The following is a 24616-nucleotide window of genomic DNA, read 5'->3' as shown; positions in this document are numbered from 1 at the left end:
AGGTCAAAACATCAGCTACATTAAGTTTCAAATTACAGTACACATTCAGTAACTAGATACATGATATAAAATACAAATATGAAGAATAAAAGACAATGCTCTACAGTCAAAATTTGTTTTAAAAAATATTTCCCCATGTGACTAACAGCCATCTGTATCTAAAATACCAATTTTAACTATAAGAAATCTGCTACTATTTAAAATAGCCCACAAATTTTATTTATTAATAAGTGATGAATACTTATAGAAAAACTGACATTGTCGTAATCTTTAAAATAAAATGCTCACCATGGAAATTTTTTCAGGTTTATGTGTGTCCACACTGTTTAAAAGTTAATATTCTGTACCAAAAAGGGTACAAAAATAGATTTTCTTTGAGCATGCATTTACATATCAACTTAAATTTTGTATTTTTATATAAAAGCTTTTCTTTTAAAGATATAAGCTAAGTCAAAAGTTTTCTAAATTCTACATAAATACAAATGACTCTCTATTGGGTAATTTTCCAATGTATCAAACCTGGTTGTTTAAAAACAAAATAACTTAAAAATAAGTACAACATGCATAGATTATTCCACATCACATGCTTTATTTGGATTTAAACACTTATAATTTTATTCTAAACATTTGATCAACATACATTTTGATGTGTGTAGTTAGGCTATACAGATTATACAAACCAAAGCCATATGAATACACAGATTTTTCAAAAGCTGTTTCATAAAGAATACAGAGAAAGGAGAAATACCACACATCCAATATCTCACAACTTCTGAAAATAAAACTACAGATATGTAAAATATAAACAAGTCAACAACACAAATTATCCTTGAAAAAAATTACATACTAGAATCAGCCATTTTTTTAAGAATTAAAATTACACAAATTAATTATAAAGCTAGGTATAAGTATATTAATATGTAAAGTAATATGAAGCAATATAACTCTACATTAACAATTTTTTTACACAATATAATGTAATCTCTACTCCTGCCTAGTAAGAATAAGGCGTAGCCTACTTTCTGGCATACAATATGAAATTATATATAATTTTATTAAATTTAAAGTACTATAAATAGTTGATTTTAAACTGTTGGATAAAAGTGTATGCAAAGAAGGCCTTCTTAAAAAACAAGGCTATATGAATATAGTTTTCCAGGAGTCAAATAACAAAATGGTTATATAAATGCATACATTATACTTCCTAAGTAAAAACCATCAAATCAAGGATCACAAAAATATTACCAAAAAGGAAAGTCATATCTTCCCACCACTCATCTTTGTCCCTGCATCTTCATTAGAGCTCTCTAAGTCAGCAAGATCACTTTTTGATTCAGTATGGCTTTCCTGCATTGTCACTGGGTTTCCAGCATCATTGTTCGAAGTAGTAGCTGTAGCAGCTGGTTCAGCAGGGCTTTCTTCTCCCTCTACTTTAGCTAGCCTGTAACTAGTCAGCATCTCCTCCAGAAGTTGTCGGTAGTTTCCCCTATGATTAATTCTCATTTGCCTGAGAGCTTCCACCAATTTCCCCTGTGATCCACTTTCCTCTGCTTCATCGGAGGCCTTTTTTTAAGATTCAAGACCCCAGTGTCAGTAGACAAACTAGGATATCACATATATTTCATAACAGATTACAGCAAAACACTCATTTCTCTACCATGAGTAATATAGTCTAAGCATGAGAACATTTAATTAAATAAGTATCCAGTCTTACCTGTGTCAATTAATAAAATTTCTGTAACTCAGTTAACTTTAGCAAACAAATTACCATTAACTAGCTTACATTTTATTTCATATTTTCATTTTTAGTTCAATCTGAAATTTACTCTTCTCTTAAAATTCAACAGCAACAGAAGCATTTCCTAAACTCAACTTACTTGAACAACAATTGGCTATAATGAGTTAGTAGAAAAGGAAATTAGTGTTTAAAGTAAAGGAAAAGAACAGAAAAGCAGGCCATTAGAATCTTAGTTTCTTAATCATTTCTATTAAGTAATAATTAGGAAAAGAGATATAAAGTATAAAACCATATAAACTTAAATGGTGTTTTATGGGAGCTATTTTAAACTTCTGTGGATAAAAATTTTTTTTTGTCTTTAAATATTTTAATAAAAGCATCTCTTATGTATAAAATAGGCAAATTGCTTTAAATATTATAATAAGCTATAAATAGTAAACTCCTCAATCTTTTTACATTTAATTAAATTTTGGAAAATTTAGTAGTAATTACTTTATCTTTTTAGCAGAACAAGCTCTCATCATCCAAGATGATCATACTTGACAGACTGAAAATGAGACACTATTATACTATGTGCGTCTCCTAATGGGATACATTATGAAGGACAGAGTCATATCTGGTACTCTTGCCCAAAACTATTAATGAATCTAAAGTCTAAGTCCCAATTTAATGAAAAAAACAGGAAACAGAGGATCACATTAAAGAAGGCCATGAAGAAACAATCCCACAAATCCAGGATGTGGGACACTGAATAAAAAACCACGTCAGATGCCTCAAAAAGTCTAACCAAAAAACCCCAACTCACTGCCATCAAGTCAATTTCAATTCACAGCAACCCCCACTGGATTTCCAAGGCAGTAAATCTTTACAGAAGCAGACTGCCTCATCTTTCTTCCATGGAGTAGTGGGTGGGTTTGAACCAGTGACCTTTTGGTTGGCAGCCAAATGCTTTAACCATTACACCACCAGAGCTCCTTTCAAAAAGTTGTTGTTGTTATGTGCCATCGAGTCAGACCCGACTCATAGCAACCCCTCCTTGGGTTTCTGAGGCAGTATCACTAGAGAAGTAGATTGCCCAATCTTCCTTCCAAGGAGTGGCTGGTGGGTTTGAACCGCCAGCCTTCTGGTTAGCAGTCAATTGTCTTAGTCACTATACTACCAGGGCCCTTCAAAATGTTAGTATCAAAGAAAAAGAGTGGGCAGGGAAGGCGTTTAATTAAAGACTAAAAATACTCAACAACTGATTAAGATCATAGTTCAAAATAACAATTTTAACAGTCATTCTAGGGAGAACTGAGGCAACAGGGACTTGATATTAGGTAATATGAAACATACTATGAATTTTCTTAAATTTCATAATAGTGTCACAGTTATGTAGGAAAATGTCCTCATTCTAAAGAGCTTGTTGTTGTTGTTGTTGTTATGTGCCACTGAGTCGGCCCCGACTCATAGCGACCCCTCCTTGGGTTTCCGAGGCAGTATCACTACGGAAGTAGGATTGCCTAACCTTCCTTCCGAGGAGTGGCTGGTGGGTTTGAACTGCCAGCCGTCTGGTTAGCAGGCAAGTAAAGTAGCCACTATGCTACCAGAGCTCCCTCTAAAGAGCTACATGTCAAAATATTTAGGTGAAATATGATGATGTCTGTAATTTGCTTGCAAATGATTTAGCCCAAAAAAGAGTGTGAACATACACATATATTTATATAAAGTGATATGGTAAAATGTTAATAACTGTTGAAACTAGGTAGAAGGTATATAGTTCACTAAGACCATTTCAATTGCCTAAGACACTTGACTGCTAACCAGAAGGCTGGCAGTTCAAACCCACCAGCCACTCCTTGGAAGGAAGGTTGGGCTAGATCTACTTCCATAGTGATATCTCCTCAGAAACCAAGGAAGGGTCGCTATGAGTCAGATCCGACTCCACACGGTGAGGTTTTTTTTTGGTTTATTGGTTTATATGCTGAAGAGTTTTCATCATAAAATGTTGGAAAATAAAATACAGAAAAAGAGTACTGATTTAGATGATTTGACACAAACACTAATCATCCTTTGAAACTATTACCCTACAACTAATAATCCTATTATGTCACAATAAAGATAAAAGTAACCACATAAAAAGTGTCAAGTTTATTAGAAATATTGGAGGATTTTTTAAAAGTACCCTTATGGCAAAAAGAGAGATGATACGGTGTATAACATGATTTTGGGGTATGTCTATGTCTTGTGTATCAGTTCATTTTAAGATTTTATATGTAAAATGCCTGGAAAGAAAGGAAATACAGCAAAATATTAATAATGATAATGGGCAGCAGAGTTACAAATTTTTTATTTTCTTTCATTTTCCAATTTTCTATATTATGACAAAAAAATAAAACTTCAAAAATTTGCATAATTTATGAATTTGTATAGAAAGAACATAATTAAATGTGCTAAGATTTTTCTTTACCTTTTCCCTGTACTAAATAAACATGGTTTCTTAAACAAAATTTCTTATGTGTATCTACCCAGGAAGGGTTCCAAAAGAAAAAAAAAAAAAGAAACACATTGCCATCGAGTCCCACCTGACTCATAGTGACCCCTCCTCCTAGGGTTTCCAAGGAGGTATCACTATGGAAGTAGACTGCCCAGTCTTCCTTTCGAGGAGTGGCTAGTGGGTTTGAACCACCAGCCTTCTGGTTAGCAGTCAAATGCCTTAGGCACTATGCCACCAGAGCTCCTACAGGAAGGGTTAAGATGGAACAATGAGCTTAAGTGCACTCTAATCATAAATAAAGTCTTCCCAAAGTAAATTTTCTGGTTTATGGTATATTGCAAAAACCTCCTAATGGAAGGCATCCGACTAAATAAGTAAATAAATGCATAAAATAATAAATAAATAACCAACCAACCAAAAAACCCGTCTCTTAGGGAAAAAAGTTCTAGGACACTGAAACAAAATCAAAGACAAGTGTTATCAACCTGGATTTTACATCAGAGTCATCAGTGGCAGTTTTTCAGTATACGGGTGGCAAAGTTCCACCCCAAGGTAATAAATACACTGAGCAGGTCTGGGTTACTTTTTCACACCTTTTTATTTGTTGTTTTAAAATCTATATATTGAACCACTGATACACAGGCTAAACAGTATAACCTCTACTTAGATAGGTTTATTTATAAAGTTGGATCAAAGATTATATGTTGAGTCAATTTTGGTGGGTTCAACAGAAAAGTCTCCTCTCACTTTTGTCACTTTTATATCTCTGTGAACTGCTGTAGTGGTGATGGCTAGGGAGGACTTCCCACTTTCTAAAAAAACACACATACACCAAACCTGTAAATCCAGTAGGGGTAAATCTGGTGGTACAGTTGTTAAAGCATCCAGCTGCTAACTAAAAGTTTAGGTGTTCAAACCCACCAGCTTCTCTGAAGAACAAAGTAAGGCAGTCTGCTTCCTCAAAGATTTACAGCTTTGGAAAACCTATGGGGGGAAGTTCTACTCTGTCCTGTAGGGTTACCGTAGCAGCAGTTGCTTAGCATTACAGAGTCACTGAACTGTAAAGGAATTTAGCTAAAGCCCTCACTTAAAAGCTGTTTTTATCTTATGGAAATTTTTATTTTCCTTCACATTTGCTGGTTGGATAGATGATCGAACTTCTTTCCCAGACAATTTATTTGATTTTTCAAAATACCATTATATAACTATCTCATGGGTTTTAATTCATATTAGAAGAGGAACATACTATCTAGCTACAATTTCTTATTTGAACTCAAATAGGTAGTTTAGCACACCATGTTTATCCATCTATTATAGCAATTAATCCCATCATGCAACTGTTCACAAGCGTCTCCAACTACTACCTATGAAAGGAAAAGTAATGTTTGTGCTAAGAGCTTTATATACATAATCCTATTTAATCTCTACAGGCACTCTATAATATATGTACTGCAACCCACATTTTATAAGCAAGGAAACTAGGGCTCAGAGAGATTTTAGTTATTTGTCATAGTGGCATTCAAATTTTTGTGCCAGGCAGAGTTAACATTAATGTCCATCTGAATGTTCTTTTGAACACATTATGGTACTAACATTTTTTCACAGTAACTGTCCCATATAAGTAGACATTTACTAAGAAAATAATTCTTTTACATGGAAAGATTACTTCATACTGGAGTTTCCATAATACATTTCCTTGACACAGTAAAGATTAACAAAATTATAGGATACTAGTTATGTTAACAAAATTCCTATCAGATAGAATGATTATTCTGCCAAATAAATCCTAGGAAACTTAACAACAAAAAGAAATTAACCCAATCATAAAATGGGTAAAGGGCTTGAATAGACATTTCAAAGAGGACATTCAAATGGTCACCAAACACATGAAAAGATGCTCAACAACATTAGTCATCAGTGAGATGTAAATCAAAACCACAATGAGATATTTTCACTCCCACTAGGACAGCTAAGATAAAAAACAAAACCAAACCAGAAAATGAGAAATATTGCTGACAATGGCGGGAAACTGGAACACTCATCCATTATTGGCGGGAATGCAAAATGGTACAGTCATTGTGGAAAACAAATGTGGCAGTTCCTCACAATACTAAAAATAGAACTGCCACTATGACCCAGCAATTCCACTCCTAGGTATAAACCAAAAACACTTGAAAGGAGAGACTCAAAAAGAGGCTTGGTACACCAGTGTTCACTGCAGCACTACTCATAATAACCAAAACATAGAAACAACTTAAATGCTCCATAACAGATGAATGGATAAACAAAATGTGGTATAGATAAACAATGGAATTTTACTCAGCCAGTAGGAAGAATAAAATCTTGATACTGCAGTATGGATGGAGCTTGAAGACATGATGATGGGTAAAATAAACCAATCACAAAGGGCAGATGTTGTATTACCTCACTTATTATAAATAATAAGACAAGAAAAGGTAAATGTATAGAGATCAAAAATTTATTTAATGGCTACCAGGGGCGGGGAGGGGGGAGTGAGGTTAACAAATCACACCAATTATAATTACTGTCAAGAAGTTATATACCTGTAAAAGCAGAATTGGCAAAAGTTGTGTGACAGACCAAAAAAAAAAAAAAAGGAGAGAATACTAACTGTCGCTGCTTATGTAAAAAACCAAGCACCTCAAGAATTTGGTTCCATGGTTTTATGCAACACAGTAGTTAACTGGCCTAATAACATGCTTAGTGCTTCTATTCTACCTCCCAGTTCACTGCATAGTGCCTGGGGTCTTAAGCTTGAAGATGTCCATTCAGCACAAGAACTGGTCTCTATTTGCCTGGAGCAATGGAGGAAAGAGAGTCAAGAAAAAGAGGAAGACATGAAATGTGTTGGTAATTGCCTCCATGAACTGCCTCCTTGGTCAGGAGACCAGAAGAACTGTCTGGCTAACATTAGTGAACATTTTGAACACAGCTTCCACAGAATCCTGATCAAAAGGTGGCAATGCACAACAGAATGTCAACTTTTCATGGATGGTAGACTTTCTGGAGCAAGGGAGGGTAGATAAATTTCTAAAACCATTGCCCTGATAACCTTGAAGCCTCAAACCAAAAATATCCCCTGAAGTCTTCTTAAAACTGAACAATAAGTAAGTTTAGTGTAACTACTAAAAAAGGCTGGCCAACCTTCAGCATTCTGAAAAACTATTTATAGGTCAAATTGACAATAAGAAGTCAAAAGATTAGCTAGGAACCTTAGAGACAGTTAGTTTATGTCAATGAGGGAGGAACAACATAGAAAAGGAGGTGAGAATGGTTGCACAACTCTAAGAATGTATTCAATGTCACTAAATATACATGTAGAAACTGTTGAATTGGTGTATGTTTTGCTATGTGTATTCTCAACAACAAAAAAATAAAGAAAATTTAGGGTAAATAAATAAATTCAAAGAAAATAATGATTTCTCCCAGTGGAGAAAAAGTAAAGAATGCTAGTATATTCACTGGTGGTGTAGTGGCTAAGCACTTGACTGCTAACCAGAAGGCTGGCTGTTCAAACCCACCAGCCACTCCTCAGAAAGAAGGTTGGACAATCTACTTCCATAGTGATACCACCTTAGAAATCGAAGGAGAGGTTGCTATGAGGCGGGTCTGACTTGACGACACATAACAACAACATTGTCCTGCTTTTCAGGTAAAAATAATTCTTAGACCAAAAATTCTCACATATGACTTCGTGAGACAAAATTAACGATGAAGTATAGAGAATTCAATATATCAGAGGTCATTTGCAAGGATCACAAGACCATGCAAAATTTAATGAATTTGAAAATAATTTGATGGGGTCGTCAAAATGGTTAGAAGTGGTATGCCAAATTATATTTTATGTAACAGTAACTAAAATCAGTACAGGTTCAAACAGTGTAGATCTTCTCTATTAAGAATGCTTTTTGACAAATGTACCAAATGTGAGTGATCAACACAGTGGCACTGAAGAAGAGGAAGACATAGAGAAGTACATGGAAGGTAGACAACAAAGATGAACCCTTTTGTACATACAGTACTGTGTTGTCAGTGAAGGCAAACACTGATACACGGGTGGATAGATGGGTGGACAGGCTGAACTACTAGGTACGTCTATGCAGGGGGCAGTGTGCCCATGACCATGTATAGGGTTGACAGACAATGTTTCTACAAGTGTATTGGTATGTTCTGTAAGAATTCCCAGGTATGTATATAGTACACCTGACAAGGGACAAGGTTATAGTCAACTTCTTGGCCACAAGTCAGCTACCTAGAGGGAGCAAGTAGTTGGACCTATGGGCTCGGGACCATAGTCCCAGGGAACAGCAAACTCAATTGGCATAACATACTACACAAAAACATTATTCCACATCCTACTTCGGTGAGTAGTGACTAGGATCTTAAAAGCATGCAAGCAGCCATCTAGATGCAATGATGGGTCTCTCTTCGTCCAGAGCAAAGAAGAAGGAAGAAAACCAAAGACGCATGTAAACAACTAGTCCCAAGCAACTGGTACACTGTGTGATCCTCAGCCTATACGACTATGAGACCAGAACTAGATGGTGCCCGGCTACCACTGTCAATCACTCACAGGGGGATCTATGCAGGAGATCCTGGATAGAATGGGAGAACAATGTGGAATAAAACTCAAAATCATTAAAAAGAAAAAAAAAAAAAGGACCAGGTTCGACAGTCTGATAGAGCTTTATGGAATCACTGAGACTATGGCCCCTAGCTGCCCTTCAGGTCTGGAATAGAACCCACTCCTGTGGCTTCCAGCCAAACAGAAGACAGGCATATGAGCTGAACAATTTACATTAGGTAGATACATTCCTTGGAGAGATCAAACATGGGAGAATAGAAGGGCTATGCATGCACAGGAAGACAGCTCAGGTGGCAGGAGTACATGGGAAGGAAGGATACACGGAAGAGGTAACTATGGGGAGGAAATGCGAAGGGGGCTGTTGCACTGTGGGAAATTGCAGTCAATGTCATGAGACAAAGTATATTTGAGCTGCCATATGGAGCTCTGGTGGGGTAGTGCCTAAATAAGGCATTCGACTGCTAACAAGAAGGCTGGCAGTTCAAACCCATCAGGCACTCCTCAGAAGGAAGGTTGGGCAATCTACTTCTGTAGTGATACTGCCTTGGAAACCCAAGGAGGGGTCGCTATGAGTCAGGTCTGACTCGATGGAAGTGAGTTTGGTTTAGATTTTTTTTGGTATGGAAAGTGAATTTGCTTATTAGTAAACTTTCACCCAAATCACAATAAAAATTAAAAATAAAATAAAAAAAAGCTTTGACAAGGGAATAAAATATATACACAAAATAACTTACAAAAACTAGTATCTACACAGTCCTAAAACTGTGGTATAAAAAAGCAAAACCAGTTCTATCTATCGCACATATCTGTTTGGAGTTTTTTGTTTTTTAAAAAAGGATGTATCATAAAATTTAATATTTTACTAATAATGAAAACAAAAAATGGAGATTATTTCTAGCTTTGGAGTCCAATCTGTCCTATCTTTCCTCTCGTCTCAAAAATCCAAATGCCTTAAAAAGTCTTTTTTAGATTAGTGTAAATAAAATACATATTTAACTGAAAACTAAATGGTAAAAAATAGGCTTAGTTTTCAACTTTATAAAATATTTCTCACCAAAATCAGAATATCTTAAGCTTACTGAACATCAGATTCACAAATGATTGGAAAACTACTTTTTCTGGATGGCAGAGAAAGAGATAGGGTGCAGATATGCATATAATCTCTAAACTTCTCAGCAAGGCAGTATGGAATAGAATAATGAAAATAGGTTTTGGAGTCATCTTGACCTAGATTCAAATTTTGGCTGAATGATTTATTTAGATTTGTGATCAGGGCAACCTATTTCATGTCTCTGTTTCTTAATTTCATCTGTAAAGGCCGAGTGATGAGTATAATGACAATATATGTAAAGGGTATGGCACATGCAGCAGTTGGATAAATCTAAGTTCTTCCTTTCCCCTTGGAAAATCATTTACTTACATAGTTACTAAGGAGCTCTGGTGGTGCTGCGGTTGCTACCAAAAGGCTGGCACTTTGAACCCACTAGCCACTCTGTGGGACAAAGATGAGGCAGTCTGCTTCTATAAAGATTTACTGCCTTGGAAACCCTGTGGAGCAGTTCTACTCTGTCCTGTAGGGTCACTATGAATCAGAATCAACTTGGTAGCAGTGGGTAGATAGTTGCTAATGAGTAGTACACTAATTCAAAAGCAGTAGGAGTCTCCTTTGAGAGAGGAACTTGACATTTTTGCCTGGAAAAGGCAAAGCTCTAAAAATATAGGCTCTCTTAACAATTAGCAACTTCAATATTAAAAAAAAAAAAAAAAAAAAAAGGACTTGCCAGTTTGAAGAAAACTACTAGAAAATTAATAAATATAAACATTTCTTATTTAACAAATATTTATTACCATTACTGTAGGTGCTGGAACCACAGAATACATCTGATGAAGTCAGTTCCAACAGAATTTATATTCTAGTCATAAAACACAAACTAGCATTTTACAAGGAGGACAGGGATATGTTCTCAGAGCCCTGCCTAATATATGAACTACTTACAGTAATATATTGTTTTACTTTTTTCTGGAGATTTTACAGTTGGGTTTTTAAAGATTTTATAGTGGAGCTCGCTAGGCCATTATTGTCCTTTTGGGGTCAGACTCCTGTGAAAAACTGATGAAAACCACAGACCTACACATCATTAAAGAATGCAAACGTACACACATTAAACACATTTTCAAATAATTTCTGAGGATTCATGAGCTCCCAATTAAGAATCTCTCTAGATTCTTCTCCATAGATTTTGATTTCAGAAGTTGGGATATCAATAATGCTTGCATTAAGATAAAAGAACACATTCCAAAAAGAGGAATGAAAAAACAAATCTAGTAAAAACAACTAAGAAGAACCCCCTAAATACTGAACTTACTGAATATATTTAAAGTGACTTATTTTTTACTTTACCCAACTCAACTTTTAAAAATGCATTCATTATCCAAAATACTTTGTTTCAAATCTAAGAAAAATGAATGATCCCCTATTTCTAATTATTTACAAACATTTACAGGAGAACCACCTCTATCTATCCTCTGATAAAAAGTAGACACTTTAGGATTCTAAATAAATCTCTAACTAATACTAGAATTCTTTTTTGTTTTGGAGCTAAATTAACACTTCTTTTTATATCACTTCCCAACTTTCTCCTTTTCTATATTTCAAAAACACTTTCCTCTTTTCCATTCCACACTTAACTATCAGCTCCTGCCACTACTTCCTGGCAAAATTTCCCACACTGTCAAATCTGATTAAGTCAATAAGCATTTATGGAGCACATCTGTGCCCTAACTCCTTGCTATACTGGGTCAAACTATAGGTAAGAAATTAACTAAATGTTGATTTTTTTTTTTTCTTTCTTTCTGCTTCTTTGGTGTTTTTTTGAAGAACATTCCTGCTGCTTGTCATAATGGTTTAGTATTTTTTCTAAGGCACCGATTATCCCGAAAGGGTTCCAGTCATGTTTCCCAAAGTATGATTTGGGCTGCAAAGTCAGTTTTTATATTGGAGAGGTCAGGGTTTCTAAACCACCCATCTCTACTAATAATGATGTCACATGTATCAACTGACTGCTAATCAGAAGGCTGGCAGTTCAAACTTACCAGCCACGCTCCTCAGAAGGAAAATTGGACAATCTATTTCCATACTGATACCTCCACAGAAACCCAATGAGGGACCTGACCCAACAGCAGTGTTTGGGTTTTTTTAGTTTACTACCTGACCTCTAGTATTTCTCTAATCTAACACTGCATGTTTCTAAGAGATTAAAATGCCACAAATACTGCTCTGATTCTATCACACTTAGGCTCAAATGGTAATCCCTCACTTTAAAGTTCAAAAGATCTCTCTACTTCACAAATACTTCTGCAACCTAAATTCTTATTTTTCAGTTTTCTGCTCCAGCCAAAATGATGTCCTTTCTTTCAAATATATCGTATACTTTGTTCTTGCCTCTCAACCACTTGAAATGACATTTTCCTCATTCTATTTCTGCCATTTCATCATTCTTCACTTCCTACCTTTTCTCTGAAAATCTTCCTGGACTTTCCTTCTTTAGCTAAATTTTAACAGTGATCACTGTACACAACTCACATGGCAACTGGTCACATTCTATATGTTGTCATTTCTTTTATTCTTTACACTGAACTATGTGCAGGAGTTTTATTAAACTTTTCTCTACAACCACACTATAAGCTGCAATGAGAGTAGGGATGGGGTTGTGTCTTATGTTTTACAGTCTTTTCCCTCCATCAATTCACTACATGGTAGACTGACTGTCAGTATTTGATCTACTGATGTTAACAGAAAGCTTATATTTAAAGGTAATTAAGTAAACATATCCACAATTTACACAGCCATATAATCATATTTAGGACAAATTTATATCCTGAGCATTTCCCTGCATTTTCATGGTGCTACTGCCTACTTATCAACTGCTTACATAGCTGCTATGTATAATTACTTTCTATTTTAATAAGTTGATATATGTTAAAACAGAAATTTAGAGTTACTTGAAAAATTAAAAATCTTATTTGAAGTAAAAACAACACACTTTCTTGAGAAATCAAAAAATTCAGTAAGGTATAATGAGATACAGGGTTGCATTTTGAAATACATGAGGAAATGGAGTACTTCTATGACTAACAATGAATCAACAACTATCTTCTCATCTTATTTCCTCTAACCATGGTTCTATACAGAACCCATAATCTAGCTGAAAAGGTAAAACTCTCCTCACTCTACTTCCCAGATTACCATCACCTTTTGAGTCAAGTCAATATCCTACTGTTTGATGAAGGGTTCTCTGAATGTATCTTATATTTATTTTTAATTACTTTTAATAGCCTTGGATATAATTCTCCATACTTGGAGGTAACTGCCATAAAAGACACAGAATCATTGCTCTAAATCAAGATACAAATTATTAGCAATATACAGTTATCACTTTTATTCAACTCACTAAAATTGTATTACTTGTAAAATTTTCCTTTTTCCCAGGATATTTTTTATTGCTAAGAAAAAATTATTGGATACTGCTATGCAATAACAAATCTTGGAAAACAATGCAATTGAGATGATACATTACTCTTTACCCAATGGCTGCTACATCTCTCAAGACCTGTCAAAGGAGCTAGAGACTTGGATGGTCTTTCAGTAAATTTCTTTAAATTTCAGTAAATTTCTTCTCAGTAAATTTCATTACTAAGTTTGCTTCCTTAAAGCTTTGAAGTATACATGTTAAAAATTAAGTTATTCCCTTACAGATGTCTACAACTTGAAAAATCTTATTTGAACTGCTGACTTTGAAATGTAGGGGATTAAATAAAAAGAGGGGAAAACACAGACACTGTGCTGTCTACTAACATTGGTGAAAAAACAAAAAATCTGTATCAATAAGCTGCTGGGCAGCTCATTGGTATTTCTGAGGATAGCATAATAAAAGGTAAGAGGATAAAATGGCTTTGCTCTGATGAAGCTGGTTATCTCAGTTCAACACTCACATAGAGTAATTTTAGAAAATATTTTTATGTCAATAATACCAAAAGACATTATCCTTGGGTATTCAACTGGGCCAACAGACACAACTGAAATGTCTAGTCTTAGAACAATAACTCATTCATTACTACTAAATTCTGGTGATGGTAGCTGACTGCTCAAGAAATTGAGATATTTAAAAGCTCATTAGTGCCTCAAAATCAACACTTAAGGGAGAAGAAAAATGAAAGGCAGATATACAGGGAAGAAATAAGGATATCCAAATGAGGTCATTTGATGCCCAGAAAGTGACAATAACAATATCTCTACCTCTACTACAAAATATTTCCTCAAAATTGAACTGATTATTTAAAATAAAAAGCAGTAAAAATTTATTACAGATTTCATTATGTGCATGTATCTATACTTACTATTAATACTACAAAATTATTTAAAATGCTTAGGAAATAAAACAAAACTTACCCCATCATTTTCTCTGTGTGGATTTAGTCTACTATAAACAGCTTCAATAACATTGCGCCTAAAAAAAAGGTATGCTTTAGTTTTATTAAGTTATATATAATTATTAAACTCAAATATTTTAATTAATGCTCCATCTTGACTAAAATAAACAATTCATTGACATATAAAATAATCACATAAGAACATAGTTTCTAGATTTCACTCAGAATTTCATCTTGCTAATCTATTTTTTCTCATTTAACAAGGAAAGATCTTCATCCTCAAAGAGCTTAACAATTAATTCCTTTTAAAAAAATCTTTTTAGGATAAAGTTTTAGAGCTCTACTTTATATAAAAGCCATCAATCTATTTCATTTTTAGAGAATCAATGCACTTCTGACTGAAGTTTTCTTATCTAAGATTATCTAATTACTAATTATAAACGAATTCAAAATTAGCTCTTTTGTTCTACTTACTTGCCAGCAAGACCTCCCCCAGGAGGCAAATTTGGGATATTTTCTGCAGATAAGATGCGCATGACATGAGCAAGATCAGGCATTCCTTCTTCACCAGACTTTTCCATAATTTCTGTAGGGTTAAAAAAATGAAATTGTGATAAACCAAGATCCACAAAGAAGCAAAAACAACTGTCACAAGATGAGAGTATTATTTAAAAAAAAAAACTATCATGTAAGGAACAAGAAAAAGCAATATAAAGTTAGTTGCACATATGTATGTTCATTCCAGCATTATCCACAAAAGCAAAAACTGGAACAAATGAGATGTCCAAAAATAAGGGGACAGTTAAAAAAATGTTGGTTCAGTCACTAAGTGAAATGGTTGGCAACCACTAAGAATGATCCCTATGAACATACTACAGCTATACAGAAAAACAATGTGGATCTAATTTTTTTTCTTTTTAACTTTTTATTGTGATTTAGGTGAAAGTTTACAGAGCATATTTGAGCAAAGTCACTGGCTCACTCATGCATATCTTGTTTAGTGACAACTGCAAACCCCACAATGTAACATCTCTCTTCCCACGTCCTCCCTGTTTTTTTGACCATGCATTTTTATCTATGCATTCCTGCCTTCTGAGCTTTCTCCCTGTGCAAATGCTGCCCTTTTGATCTTCCATGGTTGATTAGTCTAAGGAGTGTGCCTCCTTGGTTCACCAAGTAGGTCTGTCTATTGTTTGTCTAAAAAAGTTAACCTACCAGAGTGAGTTCAATTCCAGGCCTGAAGGGTGATTAGGAGCCACAGTCTTGGGGGTTTCACCAGTCTCATCAGGCCAGTAACTTTGGTCTTTTTTATAATATTGAATTTTTTTCAACATTTTTCTCAGACTCCATCCAGAATCTCTAATTCTAATCTCTTTCTGAGTGGCTGGCAGTGGTAGCCGGGTACCATCTAGTTCTTCTGGTCTCAGTGCCTTGTAGACTGAGGTGTCCGTGGTCCACTAGTTCCTTGGACTGTTTCCATTCATCTTTGATAGCTTTACTCTTCCTTTGTTTTGGACAAGGAGAGAGCCACAGCTGCCCCTTAGATAGCTGCTCACAAGACCCCAGTTGCTAATTAGCAAAGCAGAATGTGTACTATGTTATGACAATTGAGTTTGATATCCCCCATGATCATGGTCCCAAGTCTGAAGGCTCAGTGACCCACTCCTTCAAGGTGTTTGGTTGTGGTTAAGTTACCATAACTTCTTACCCTGCTAGCTCTATTATGGACATTTTTACAGTACATACAAACACGTATGTAGAAATATCTTCTGCCATATCTATATTTATATGTTAAAAAACACAACTAACTGCCACTGAGTCGAATCCAACTCATAGCAACCCCTTCTTGGATTTCAAAGGCGGTATCTCTACAGGAATAGACTGCGCAGTCTTCCTTCCAAGGAGAGGCTGGTGGGTTTGAACTGCCAGCCTTCTGGTTAGTAGTCAAACCCCTCCCTTAAGCACTATGCCATCAGAGCTCCCTATATGATTAGGGGTATATTCCTGTTCACCAGTCCATACCTGATCATCCTATCTGTCTACCTATGTATCCACCCATAGATTAATGTTTGCTGTTACTGACAATGCAGTATTGTTTATATAATAACATTTATCTTTGCTGCCTGTACTTGTGCACCTCTCCATGTCTTCCTTTGCTTTTGTGCTATTGTGCTGGTCACTCACTTTTGGTATACTGTCTTTTCCTTCACCCAAATCAATACATATCTCTTACTTACGTAGCAATTTTCTTTCCGCTCCCTTCCATCCTTGGTAGCCAACAAAGAAAGGTGCTTCCATGTGTAAACCTTTCCTTGACTTTTTATAATATGGACTCATATATTTGTCCTTCTGAGACTCACTTACTTCAGTCAGCATAATGTCCAAGTTCATCCACATTATCAGGTGTTTCAAAGAGTTTTCATTATTCGTTAATGTTGCAAAGTATTCCATTGCATGTGTGTAGCACAGTTTGGTTATCCATCTGTTGATGGACACTTAGGTTGTTTTCATCTTTTTGATACTGTGAACAATGATGTAATGCACATGAGTGTGCATGTATCTATTCACACCACAACTCTCAGTTCTTTAGGATATATACCTAGTGGTAGGATTGCTAGATCAAATGGTATTTCTATTTTAAACTTTTGAAGGAATTACTATACCAGTTTCCACAGTGGCTGTACCATTTTGCACTCCCACCAGCAGCATATGAGCGTTCCAATCTCTCCATACCCCTCACCAGCATTTGTTGTTTTCTGTCTTGTTGAATTCTGCTATTGCTGCCAGGCTGAGATGATAGGTCATTGTTTTGATTTTCCTATCTCTAATATCTAATGACAGCAAGTATTTCCTCATATGTTTCTTGGCTACCTGAATATCTTCTTTGGTAAAGTGTCTGTTCATGTCCTCCGCTCATTTTTTCAATTAGAAGGTTTGTCTTTTTGATGTTTAGGTATTGGGGAGTTTTCTGTAAATTTTAGAGTTAAGTCTCTTGTTGGATATGTTGTTGCCAAATTACTTTTTCCCAATCTGCAGGTTCTCTTACATAATTTAATTTTTTAGAAGGTTCCAGTCATCTAGTCTATCTTATTAGGGCCCCTAATTTTTCTTTGATAAACTTTATAGTTTTGGGTTTTACATTTAGGTTTTTAATCCATCTTGAGTTAGTTTATGCGTATGATGTGAGGTATGGATCTTGTTTCATTTTTCTGCAAACTGATATTCAGTTTCACTAGCAGCATTTGTTAACAAGACTATCTCTTCCCTACTGAATGGGTTTTAGCCCTTTGTCAAAGATCAGCTGTGCATAGGTTGACGGATCTATTTCTGGATTCTCAATTCTGTTCCACTAGTCTATGCATCTGTCATTTTACCAATATCAGGATGTTCTGACTATCATAGCTGTGTAGTAGGTTTTGAGATCAGGAAGTGTGAGATCTCCTACTTTGCTCTTCTTCAGCAGTGCTTTGCCTATCTGAGGTCTCTCTCTTTCCCTTTCATATAAAATCCATAACTGGGTATTCCATGTCCTTAAGGAATAATGAAGGAATCTCGATCGGGACAGCCAGTTGAATCTATAGATTGCTTTGGGTAGTACTGACATTTTCACAATGTTCCATCTTCCTATCCATGAGCATGGTATGTTCTTCCATTTATATTATGTCTCTTATGGCTTCTTGTAGTAGCGTTTTGTCGTTTTCTTTGTACAGGTTTTTGTGTTCCTAGTAAGATTTATTCCTAAGTACTTTATCTTTCTGGTTGCTATTGTAAATGGCACTTTTTAAAAAATTTCCTTTTCAGAGATTCCTTTGTTGATCTCTGTTGATGTAGAGGAATCCAACTCATCTTTGTATGTTGATCTTGTATCCTGCCACTTTGATGAATCTTTCAAATGGTTCCAGTAGACCTCTTGCTAATTCTTCTGGGTTTTCTACATATCATCTGCAAATAGTTTAACTTCTTCTTTGCCAATCTGGATGTCTCTGATTTCCTTTTCTTGCCTTACTGCCCTGTCTAGAACTTCCAATACAACAATGAATAGAAGCAGTGATAGAGGACATCTTTGTCTGGTTCCCACTCACAAGAGGGAATGCTTTCAGTCTCTCTTCATTGATAAGAATGTTGTTTTTGCATATATGCCCTTTATTATGTTGAGGAATTTTTTAAGAGTTTTCATTAGGAATGGATGTTGCATTTTATCAAGTGCCTTTTCTACATCAATTGATATGACCATGTGGCTCTTTTTCTTTGTTTTATTTATGTGATGGATTATGCTGATTTTTCTAATGGGGAACCATCCTTTGCATACCTGGTACGAACTCCACTTAGTCATGCTTTATTTATTTATTGATAACATTGCTGGATTCTACTGGCTAGGATTTTGTTGAAGAAATTTGCATCTATAGTCATGAGGGATAATGGTCTGTAATTTTCCTTTGTACTGGTGTCTTTGCCTGGTTTTGGTATCAGGGTTATGTTTGCTTCATAAAATGAATTTGGGGGTATTCCATCCTTTTCTATATTCTGGAACAGTTTGAGAGTAGGATGGTTGTCAAAACACAAAAGCTATTTATACTATAATCACAAGAAAATAAAAGCAATGGATGAATAGGGACTATAAGGAAAAAGGAGATAATTAAAATCACTCTCATAGGTTTTTATGGTAAGTAAATGCTTATGTACTACAATAATTTATTAAATATAAAGAGAAAATAAATCAATGTATGGCTAATACTTAAAATAAAACAAAAAGCCTATACTTTTCTAATCAAAATTTATGGAAAACAGATTTTTAAAGCATGGTTTATCTGAGCAGTTGTGAAGACATAAACTCAAAATTCAAACAGTGGCAATTTGTTTTTAAAAGGAAAAAGCAGTGACCTAAGCAGCTCTCAAGAAGTAAAATTTAAATTGTTTACCATGTGTCATAAGGTCCTTACTTTGTCCTCCACTTTCATTCACCACTCCCTTGCCTGACTCCCCCATTTCCAGACACTCTAATTAAAGAAGCCTTAGTCTGCTTCTAGATCTTCACACATATTCTTCCCTTGGTTTTGAAACTTTTCATGGCAATTCAACCAACCCTTTTGTCACTCTTCAGGTCTCAACTGTAAACACTTCTTCAAGGAACCCTTCTCTGACTTAGGCCTAGTGTAGGCACATTGATGTATACTCCCATTGTATACAATGCTTACTGTATCATTGACTGTAAGCTTCATGAAGACAGGACTGTAATTTTTCTACCTTACACTTCTATCTCTACACTTCTATCAGCACAGGGTTTTTCTAAGCCCTGGCATGATTGATATTTTGGACAATTCTTTGGTGTGGGGCCAAGTCCTTGCACTGCATACTATTCCCTAGATACTATCTCCTTAGTTGTGACATCAAAAATGTCTCCACATTGTTAAATGTTCCTGGGGATAGAGGGTGAAAACTACTACAATCTAGTACTTGACTGATCAATTTTCACACCCCTCTACCAGCACCATTCTAATCCAATTAACCTACCACCTACATTAACTCAAGATTCCTAACTAATCTCTTAGACTCCTCTCATTCCTTCTTTACAATATTGTCTCCACACAGTATATAAGATTATTTGGAAAAAGGTCAGATCAAGTTATTCTTGTGGTCAAAATCTTCCAATGACTTCCCATCACAATTTCAAAAAAGTTCAAAGTCCTTATTTTGGTCTACAGAACCCTACATGATTTGCTTCCTAGCAACCTCTCTTATTTAATCTTTTCTCACTTTTATACCAGGCTCATTCTAATCCACCTACCTTTACTATATACATCTCTCCTCAGTCTTTGCTGTCCCTTTTATCTGGAATGCTCTTCACCCAGATACTGACTCACTCTCATCAACAGGTCTCCGCTCAACTGTCCCTCCTCTCTGAGAGGACTTATAGATCTACATTCCTTGTAACTGCTTATACTGTTCTATTTTTCTTCATAGCATTCACTACCACCTGTCATTATAAGATACTATTTTCAAATTATTGGCCTCTACTAGAATATGTACTTAGGACTTTTATGATTGATTTATATGAAATCAAGGACTTATTTTGTTTTTTTCTATGTTCCTTGTGACATGCAAGCTCAACAAACACTGAATAAATTAATACACGTAGAAGGTACAAAATATCTAATTAATCAATTTGTTGTGTTATGTTGTTATGTGTCATTGAGTCGGACCCGACTCACAGCGACCCCTCCTTGGGTTTCTGAGGCAGTATCACTACGAAAATAGATTGGCCCATCTTCCTTCTGAGGAGTGGCTGGTGGGTTTGAACCGCCAGCCTTCTGGTTAGCAGTCAAGTGCCTTAGGCACTATGCTACCAGAGCTCCTAATTAATCAATTTAGGTTATTTAAATACTATTGTATTAAGATCACAACTCCTTTATGTGCTTACTCCCACTAAAACTGACAATGACTTGCCCAACACATCAGAGTACTTTTACCTCAAAATGTAATGTCAGATTACATGATTTGAGATCCTTACAGAAATACAAAGCTCTCAAAGAACACGGCCTTATAAAGAAAAGTTACATGATGTCATCTCAAACTGATTTGTAGTGGCTGCCTTGTCAAGGATTAAAGTTTTTTGATTGAGTGATTATAATCATTTGCCACAAGGCCCAGATCTTGATATTACATAGTTGCCATCTCTGCTATATATATTTTAGAAAATTACAAACTATACAAGAGAAATGTAATGTAACATATTAATAAGTCATGTTGAATTGAACTGACCACTGCTTTAACAAATTAAAATGTAGCTGTTAACGGAAGGTAAGAATACAGTTTGCTGAGGATGTATATAGGAGATAGGCACTGTACTATGTGCTTAACAAACATTATCTCATTTACTTATTAAAACAACCTGCACAGCTCATGTTTAACAAGCACCTGACTAAACACAAGAGCTCTTCCCAAAATAAAAAGCTGCCCAGTTTCTTTATGAATGACGAAGCAGGACAGTAAGAAAAATACTGTCTTCAGACAGAATTCAGTCAGCAATCTACTATCCCAATACACTCTAATTCATCAGAAAGTATATATTACTAACAGTTCCTACAAACAATTCTGAGTGATTATAGTACTAGCAACATGAAGTTAAGTGGCACAGACAGGGTGTTTTCACATATTTCCTATTTTTTCCACCACCTTAAAAGTAGGACTCATTGAGGAAATTACAGACCAAAAAAAAGCCCTTTAAATACCTTGTTTAGGATTCATAGCCAGATAGGTATAAAATTAGAAAAGATGAATTTCCTCCAAAATTTATAAAAGAATGGAGTTTTGTTATGTTCATTACACAGTTATATATTTCAAAAACTCTCAACAATTACTATGGCTACTATCTACAAAATATGATTCTAGTTGGCCAAATTGAATAATCTTGTTGTTTTTGTTGTTATATGCCATCAAGTCGAACCCGACTCATAGTGACCCCTCCTTGGGTTTCTGAGCCAGTATCACTACGGAAGTAGATTGCCCCAATCTTCCTTCTGAGCAGTGGCTGGTAGGGTTGAACCGCCAGCCTTCTGGTTAGCAATCAAGTGCCTTAGGCTCCTTCAATAATCTTATTACACTGTAATCATAATTTATATTATTTAAATGTATTTACTATGAAGAAAAAGTAATTGAGCCACAGAAGTGTTAGGAGATAATATAAGTCAATATATAACCCTGGGAGTTATATAAAAAAACTTTGTAAGCATGGTATTAAGGGGAAAAAAAAAACAACAAAAAACCTCCATATATGTCACCTCACACCTTACTCATTGCCATAGAGTCAGATCCGACTCATACCGACCAACCCCTCCTTGGGTTTCTGAGGCGGTATCACTACGGAAGTAGATTGCCCAACCTTCTTTCCGAGGAGTGGATGGTGGGTTTGAACTGCCAGCCTTCTGGTTAGCAATCAAATGCCTTAGGCATTACGCCACCAGAGCTCCTTTGTGTGTGTGTGTGTGCGTGTGTGTGTGTATGAGCTCTGGTGGCGTAATGTATCATATATATATGATAGATGAAACTTCATAAAAACTAATTGAAGTAACTTATTCTCTAAAAAACAGTACATATAAAAATCAAAAAACTCACTGCCATCGAGTCATTTCCAACTCATAGCGACCTCATTGGGTTTCTGAGGCTGTATATCTACAGAAGTAGACTGTCCTGTCTTCCTTCCATGGAGAGCGACTGGTGTGTTTGAACTGCCGACCTACCAGTTAGCAGTCAAGTGCCTTATCCACTATGCCACCAGAGCTCCATAAAATTAGAAGGCAGTGTTAAGTCAAACATCTTGTCATATTCTCTAGGGCCTTGAGATTACAACACACATTTTCAGTTTATCAGAGTAACCAATAAATCAATTTTCATAAGAATATACAGCTAATAAGCAAACACAGTTAATGAATTGCAATAGGAAATACTTGATTAATCCAAAAGAAGAAAGGAGAAAAAAAGGAACAACGAATAGACGAAATATGTAACTAACTAATGAGATGGTGATTTAAACCCCGACACTCCCCTTCCTCAATCCCCAATAATGTACCTAAAAGCCATTAGATAAGACCAAGCAAGGTAAGTCTTTGAGGGAGGGGGTGATGGTAACAGCAGGAGGGCCCAGCACAAGGTACTTAAGTTCTAAGCCCAAGCACAGTAAGCAAAGTTTTAGTGTTGGAGGTGACAGCCACAAATGGGTATCAATGCCAATATGGACTGAGGAGTGCATTTAGTAGTGACAGAAGATTTGTTTGGTCAGTAGAAGCCAGGTTCCTTGCTGTAGAAAAAGAGAGTTACAATAATAAAAAGGGGAAGAGGGGGGAATGAACCTAACAGTACTGAAATGGACTTGGGAGTTACTGATGGGAACAAAAGATAAGAAAGACAGCATAAAATAAAATAGATGAAGGAAGGCCAAAAATGTGTGTAGGTATAGTTCAGTTCTATCCTGAGCTGGTCTGGGAGTATTAATACCCCAGTATCACACTGTGCTACAATCAATTGCTTTTATATCGCCTTTCTACTCAGGGTCTTCTAACTCCCAGTAACTGACTGGCTGGGCTACAATCTTGCAAGGAGTTCTTTGATTCACTAAGCAAATGTTGTTGTTGTTGTTATTACTTGCCGTCGAGTCGCCCCCAACTCATAGTGACCCCTCCTTGGGTTTCTGAGGCAGTATCACTACGGAAGTAGGATTGTCCAACCTTCCTTACGAGTAAGCAAATAGCTTGAAAATCCACTCAACAGGTCTGAGTCCCCTGGACTCTTATTAAGGAATTGAGCTATTATACCACCCTGCAAGGCTTATATAAGGGCCAATCTCACTGAGATTTAGGGGGACCTCACCATCATAAAGAAGAGTCTACAGCAGAGTACATCCTTTGAACTCAGAGTCCCTATACTGAGCATCTCTTAGACCCGGAAGAGAGATCTATAATACTAAAGATGGAGACACAGTGGGCTGGCTGGTCGACCCTTGGAGAGACAGGGGCAATGGGGTGGTAGGCCTACAGAGATAAAGAGAGTTGCTAACACTTGCTCATGCAGGACAGGGGTCTGAGGGTGCCCTGTGTAACATGCCTTCCCAGCTCCACCCCAGGCAGTGTGGTGGGAACCATGTGGGCCCAAAGGCAGCAAAGCCCAGGTAGCCTGATGGCATGTGAGAAAACTGTGCAGGCCTAGGCCTGAATAGCTTGGCATGAGCCAGTGGCAGCAGCCTAAGAAGACCCAGCAGCAAAGGCTGGGAAGATCTTGTATAGGGGTCTTCCCCCAAAACATATGAGTTCTCCTATATGACTGTGAGACCAGAACCAGACAGTGCCTGGCTACCACTGTCACCCGCTCAGAAAGGGATCAGTGCACGAGATCCTGGATAGAGTAGGAGAAAAATGTGGAACAAAATTCAAAATCATAAAAAAAGACCAGGCTTACTGGGCTGACAGAAAACAGTGAAATCCCTGAGACGATGGCCTGGATAGGCCTATGAGGTGAATATTTACACCAGGTAGGTACATTAGATAGGTAGGTACATTAGATAGGTAGGTACACAGATCAACCAACCCATGGGAGATGAGAAGGGCAGTATTTACAGAGAGATAGTTCAGAGGGCAGGAATGCATAGGAAAGGACATAGGGAAAAGGTAACCATAGAGAAGAAGTGGGAAGAAAGCTGTTAACATTATGGCGATTGCAATCAATATCATGAAATAAAACGTATTTTAACTGCCATATAGAAAGTGAATTTGCTCTGTAAACTTTCACCCAAATCACAAAAAATACATACATAAACATATATATATATATATATATATATATATATATATATATGTATCTCCATGCTCATAAAAAT

At 36.1% G+C, this 24616-nt stretch overlaps 1 protein-coding gene across 1 annotated transcript in view; it reads right to left on the bottom strand.

Annotated features, from left to right (window-relative positions):
- Positions 1 to 1257: 1257 nt before the first annotated feature.
- PPM1B (protein phosphatase, Mg2+/Mn2+ dependent 1B) overlaps positions 1258 to 24616 on the bottom strand; it is a 34969-nt gene continuing 11610 nt past the window's right edge. Inside the window, exons 3-5 of the mRNA XM_007944382.2 lie at positions 14725 to 14836; positions 14270 to 14327; positions 1258 to 1563 (exon numbers count right to left, since the gene is read on the bottom strand). Coding sequence (XP_007942573.1) covers positions 1258 to 1563; positions 14270 to 14327; positions 14725 to 14836 — 476 coding nt within the window. The remainder of the gene's footprint in view (positions 1564 to 14269; positions 14328 to 14724; positions 14837 to 24616) is intronic.

Source organism: Orycteropus afer, unplaced genomic scaffold (genome assembly GCF_000298275.1).
Source record: "Orycteropus afer afer isolate SDZICR_OR568_19922 unplaced genomic scaffold, OryAfe1.0 scaffold00124, whole genome shotgun sequence".
NCBI classification, from domain to species: domain Eukaryota; kingdom Metazoa; phylum Chordata; class Mammalia; order Tubulidentata; family Orycteropodidae; genus Orycteropus; species Orycteropus afer.
The sequence above is the reverse complement of the archived record's forward strand: the minus strand, read 5'-3'. Positions and strand labels throughout refer to the sequence as shown.